The sequence below is a fragment of the Pundamilia nyererei genome, unplaced genomic scaffold (genome assembly GCF_000239375.1).
Source record: "Pundamilia nyererei isolate P.nyererei 1_Seehausen unplaced genomic scaffold, PunNye1.0 scaffold00436, whole genome shotgun sequence".
Classification (NCBI taxonomy): Eukaryota; Metazoa; Chordata; class Actinopteri; order Cichliformes; family Cichlidae; genus Pundamilia; species Pundamilia nyererei.
Window position 1 is genome coordinate 76,692 of NW_005187837.1, and position 6,485 is coordinate 83,176.

At 39.6% G+C, this 6,485-nt stretch overlaps 1 protein-coding gene across 2 annotated transcripts in view; it reads left to right on the top strand.

Moving 5' to 3' along the window:
* bcar3 (BCAR3 adaptor protein, NSP family member) overlaps positions 1-6,485 on the top strand; it is an 80,464-nt gene that overhangs the window by 10,287 nt on the left and 63,692 nt on the right. For both annotated transcript variants that reach the window (XM_005753529.1, XM_005753531.1), the window contains one exon: positions 3,181-3,319. In XM_005753529.1, coding sequence (XP_005753586.1) covers positions 3,230-3,319 — 90 coding nt within the window. In that variant the 5' untranslated portion in view covers positions 3,181-3,229. The remainder of the gene's footprint in view (positions 1-3,180; positions 3,320-6,485) is intronic.

A 6,485-nucleotide genomic window follows, 5' to 3' on the forward strand; every position in this document is an offset into this window, starting at 1 on the left:
CCTTTGTAACACTCTGCGACCAACCGTAGCTGTCTGATTTTCACCATGTCCAACCCTACCAGTTTGGTGTATGCCTCGGCGATGGCGTCAAAGACTTTCCTTTCCGATTTCAGTTCGTGCAAGAGAGTTTCCGCCACCATGCAGACTTTGACGTCGTCCATTTTGATGTTGCGAGCAATCAGCAGCCGTTGAATGGATGGAATGAAACGTGGGGTGAGGAGTCTTTTTCTGATGCTGTAATAATTCTCAGCGTAAAAGTCATCCTCCAACACTCGCGTACACTCGTGCTGTTTCTGGCGGGGTTGATCGGACATACAACCGTTGCGTTCGTCAGTGAGGTACTTGTTGATTACTAGGTTGACAAGATGATACACCGCGGTTTTCACGGTATCGATGAACAAAGAAGATGCCCAACCGTCAAGCTCGTCCGCTTGCTGCGGCTTTTCCAAGGGGCGATAGTAACCGCGCGTGTCAGGTAATATTGTGCCCTCGTCCGCAGAACTTTCCTCCTCCTCCGCAGGGTGGCGCAGGGCTATAGAGGCCATACTTCTCTCTGTTGTTGAGCTAAAAAAAAAAAAAAGGTTTGAAGGAATTAGACGGCGGTCTTCTTTTTAAAATAACAGAAAGGGGGCGTGATCTGGAAGTGGGTTGATCTTAAAGGGTGCGGGTAGGTGTGGCAGCAATTTTCAAAAACCGTAGAGTTGGCCACTGTGTCTCTAGCAGCTGCAACTTTGGAAAAGAACGGTAATTCCCATCTGTTGGGCTTGAAATTCTCCATGAAAATGGCATCTTCCAGCCCTTCTGCTCAATCAACCATCAGAGTGACAGAACTTGGTACATATTTGGTACTTGGTACCAGGGATACTGAGCAATCTTTAGTCTCTGAAGATCCAGCCACAAACTCTACATTTGAAGATTGGAGTGAAGACGCACCGTATTCACCAGTGTCAGAGTGGAGCACACCCCCCTCACCACCACAACTGTGGACTATGGACACTGACAACGAGGAAGCTCTGCCATTTAGATAATTTGTTTGCTGTGTCTGTAGATGCTATAGGGCTGCTTTGTGATACAAGTCCTTTACTGACTTTAATCATCATTAGTGTCTTGTTGCATTGTGTGGCACAGTTGTACTCATAAAATTGACTTGGAGTAATGTTTAGGAAAACAATACAGCTTGATGGATCAACTCACAAATAATGTACGGAGATTAGTTATATTAGTGTGTGTGTGTTTGCAGCGGCAGTATAATACCATAATGAAATTGGACAGTAAAGTGAATGACTGTGCATTTGTGTATGTATGTGCACTCACACACAGAGAGAGAATAGGTGAGCTTGCACAGAAATGCTTTCACTGTAAGTTAATGGCCATATAGAGAATTTTATATCCGGATCAAATAAGTATTGGCTAGTTTTATTGACAGCATTTTTTTTATATGATGTTTGCACAAATGAAAAAATATACTCAGTGTTAACGTTTGCTGATGTATCCAAAAAGCCTTAAACGTACAATCAGTTGTTTTTGGAGTTTATTACCGTATTTTTGGACCATAAGGCGCATTAAGCGAATTAAAACAGTCAGATAAGTCAAACTTAAGTCAAACAGATAAGTCACATTCAAATAAACATAAATGTTCTTGACATTGTTACTTACAGTTAATTACTGGTTGTCAGCAGATTAGAAATGCAACCCTCCTGTCTCCAGATAGCTGAATGAAGGTGAGGCAAATGTTTCTGAGCGTTAAATGTAGTGTTTATTTTTTTCTATCCCTTCAGTAGTTAACTTCCTTCAGTATCCAGATTAAGGAGGAGTGAATATTTTTTCTGATGCCTATAATATACACTGTGTAGATTATGTACTGTATATATGCTGGTGAGTAATATACAGAGATTACTCTCTCAAATGACCTCTATTGGGCTGAACTGGAAATGGTGTTAGACACTGAATGGAGTCCCGATACTGCGCGACTGACTCTTATTCTCTAATCTATATAATGGCACACACAGGTTAGATTAATATGGATGATGGATCCCAGCATTGGTTGATGTTGGTAGGTTCTGACAACCTTTGGGGACGTCACTGATAAAATGTAAATCCTCATAACGTCACTTAATGTGATTGGTTGGGGTGGGTGGGGGTCGCTGCGTGTGCTCAGTCACTCCGTCGTTGCTTGACAAGCTGTTAGATGTTCTGTCTTTATATGTGACATGCCACCACTCACACACACAGACACGCATGAAACACAATACCACCCCATATGTACTCTGCCACCTACATGACACAATATATAAATAATATGATCACACAGATGATACACAATGATACTAGCTTTCAAAAAGAAAAAGCGTAATGATGTGCAGCAAAGAGAGCGATTACAGATTTGTTCATCAGTCAAATGTTTCCTATTGAGCTCTTGAGTTATTCTGAATTGAGTGATTCTGAACACAGGTTACCAAAAATGCTCCAAAATAAGAAAATGTGAAATCCAAGGGAAGCGAATACTTTCTGAATGCATTTTATTATGTTTGACTATATGTTTGACTTGTGCTCATGTGTGAATGTTAGCTTGGGCTTCCAGATAAAATGATGTGTGGTGGTAATCGGTAAGGGCGTTTTGGTTATATCAGCGTTATTCCCCAGTATCATGTTCATTTTTAAAAATGATTTCAGGGTGTATCTTGGCCCTGGCAGCACAGGCACAGACAGTTTGATTTGCATTATCAGTATCAGTTAAGATTGAGACATCATCGCTCTGGGGTGTCCTGTAGCGATACTGCTAACAGCTCATTAGACCGATAAAGAGTAAGACTGAAGAAAAGTTGTCAGTTTAATATCATACAGATACAGACGGATATCATCCAGGCACACACAGAAATTAGTTTGGGAAATATTTATCATAGTTTGCGAGTCTTTTGCACCATTCAGTCCAGCTCATAATTAACTGGCAAATTCCAGAGCCATTACACAAGGTCACTAAGCAGAGAAACACTGATTAATCTTAGTGTATGTGTGAGAAACTGCATACAGCACCAAATCCGACACTGAAATAGGCAACTTGTAGTGTTAAAATTTGCAACTTAATTGTATTATTGTATTATATGTTTAACTGCTCATTAAACACATGTTCTCTCTCTCTCTCCCTCTCTCTCGATCTTTTTAAAAAAAATTGTGTTTCAGTCTCTGAAAGAGTCAACTCTGCCTGCATCTGTGTGGTTGATCTGTCACCATGAAGCATCAGTCTATTTCCCGATGGTTGAGTCAGCTGGGACTGCCACAGTACTGCACAGCACTGGAGCAGGAATATGATGGCGTAGAGGTAATACAAGTACATGTGCGCACACAGCAGCACAACCCACATGTTTTTTAGCATCCGAGTTTTTAAATGACTCGTGAAGCTGTTGTAAATTATATAAAACAACAAGCTTAGAGGAAAACCTCTTGAGGAAAATGATGTTTACTGGAAAGTAAACATCATTTTCTAGCGCTCAAGAAAAGGTTTTCTGTGGGTAGTTAACCTGCCAACGCTTTAGAAGTGTTTTAGTGTTGATTGTTAATCATTTTAACTATGGTATTCAGACATGGTATAAAAATGCCAAAAATGACTGAAATTGCTACCAATGAGAGCGCGGGATACCGCTGATTAGAGATCCGAATCGGTTACCTAGGCAACCAAATGGCAATCGGCTTCAAAGTAATGTGTGACAAGTGAATCCATTCCAGTATGAGCCAGCTTAAAGGACATATAATACTTTTATCATTTTTACGTATATATTTTTAGTTTTGGTAGTTCTTGTCCTAAGTTGGGTGAAAAAACAAACAAACAAATCAAATACAAGAAGAACCACAAAAGGACACCACTGATGATTTGGATAAACATTTTGAACTACAGAGGCCATTTAAAAAAAAAATTAAAAACAGTTGTTTGAGCAGATAATGAGATTTGCACGATCATATATCAGATGTTGAGTTAATTTAAGTTGGAAGATCTATACAGACCTATACAGAGGGCACAACATCTTTGTTTCTCTAGAGAAAGTGACATGATTGATAGTAATAATATAAAAGGTGTTTTATTGTCCCCGTGAGCTGTAAGTGAGAAATACATTGTAATTTGAATGAACTGACCTTTTTAAGTAGTCACACAATGTTTGCATTCCAACAACATTCCAACATTAAGGCAGTTTCCCACGACTGACTACTAAAGCAGCCTTATAAAACTTCATCACCGGCCTGAATGGACAGCGATGTGGAGGCTGTTCAGCCATTACACAACTTCATGCTGAATGGTACACAGCCTTTGGCTAGGGGACAAGATTCATGAGCCAATAAGACATGAATTATTGCGTTACCTCTAGCTAATGTTTACCCAGAATGCATCTGTGCACAGTGAAGGCATAATAGAGAAAATACAAGAAAGCTTGCGCAAGAAAAGGCTATTCTAGTCACGTTTAAATGAAAGAGTGTAGATATAAGTTGTTATGTGAAATATTTTCTCAATATTAAATGGATGAAATTCTGAGCGTAGATCTACATGTAGCTAATGCTTTAGGATGTACACTGTGTATTTTTTTTTCAGTGTAAAGGAAAGTCTCTGTAAGGTCTGACATATATACTTAAGGTGATGGTGAGGAGTTGTTTGCACTTCTTGTTACACAGTAATTGCTGTTATGGGAGGATAAAACTAAGAACTATCCCCTACCTCTTTCTTGACCATCCTCCATTCATAATGAAGTCAGTGCAGTGTTGCTAACCTTCCTATTCATATTAGAACAACAACATGAGGTTCAGTGCCTCTGAGCCATCCATGCTTGTGAAAAAAAACCTAACTAAACTAACATCATTAACACAGCCTTTGCCAGTGTTGGGGTCATTATTCCAAAAAAGTAATGTATTACATGCTACTTCTTACTGTTCTTGCAGTATGTTACTTAAAGAGAAAGTAATTTGTTACACTACTAGTTACATTACATTCTCGTTACTCCGTGAATTGACCTAAAATGCATCGTCATGTAATTACCAGCTAATAACATAAAGGTTGGGTTACAGTTCCACACACCAACACAAATCTCTCTGCTAATGTAGACGCACATAGAGCTTTCTTTTAGGGTTTACATAAGAAGAAAGCTGACAACACAACATGAAAACATCCCTAATAGACTTTAAAGCCATTGTGATTCTACTTTAGAAACATGCACAGGTAGAAATGGAGAATGGAAGTCTGGCTGTATGTCAATGCCTGTGTTGAAGTTCAGCGTCTGGGTGCTGGACTGCGATTAGCATGAACTCAGCTTTATCGTCTTTCTGGGTTCTTTGCTATCTTTGTGTTAGCAATATAATGTTGTTGTTTCTGTACTTGATGCTGTTAGCACTTAACCGTCACACTCTTATCCTTTCTAAGTATGTACTTTGATTATAGTAACACGTTAAACCCAAAATTTCTTGCTGCAGTAATGTTTTTGTTAATATCTGCCTGGATGTTGGATGTTTGCTTGGGTTCTCTCCGCTTCCTCCCACAGTCCAAAGACATGCAGTTAGTGGGGTTAGATTAATAGGTCATTCTAAATTGTCCATAGGTGTGAATGTGAGTGTGGATGGTTGTCTGTCTCTGTTGAGAGAATAAGAGGAAGAGAATGGATGCATGTATTATAGATTTTGAGGTGATGATGATTCTTGATTTCTCTTGATTATCCCCAAAACTACAGTTAACAGTTAACGTACAGCATTTAGTTAGAGAACATGGATGTTGTCTTTCTCAGCCCCACCTTATAATTTAACCTGTGTCTCCACTGGAGATAGAAGTGCTGCTTTTTTAAAATTTTCTGCCACGTGATTCAAATGTCAAAGAGTTTGACATTTAAATTCAACAAGACATTTTATTACCAAAAATACCGATTCCTGCAGGATTTAAAAAAATTCCAGATCACTGCGCCACAGTGAGATGTTTAATGTCCGGAAACATCCCCACGTCTCTGCTTGCCTTTTCATTTACTTGCACCTTCATTGTTGAAATAACATTTACGCTGGCAAAACCAACATCCACAAGTGCTATGTCAACTCTCCACAGGACTGGTATGGGAGTTCATATTGTTGTTCAGCTCTGCGTGATGTGGACAACAGAGAAAAAAGAAAACATGTCAACTTGCTGTTCCATGCAGACGGAGATGAGAAAGACAGGAGAGGGAGGGAGAGATTCTGAGATAGAGAGAGACAGACAGAAAGACTTATCTCTCTCTCTCGCTCCCCCTCATGCACACACCTTGAACTGTGTGTGTGTGTGATGAGCTGAACAAATGTAGTATCTTTCTTGACTTGCCAACATGTTATTATTGAGCTGTTTAGGCATGTTGAGCCCAGTGACCATCTGTCACATGTGTTGTACGCACCTTGATAAGCTCAGGTTCATGTCTTGTAATTTTCATTTTTTTCCTTTTGTTTTTACTGTGTGTGTGTGTGTGTGTGTGTGTGTGTGTGTGTGTGTGTGT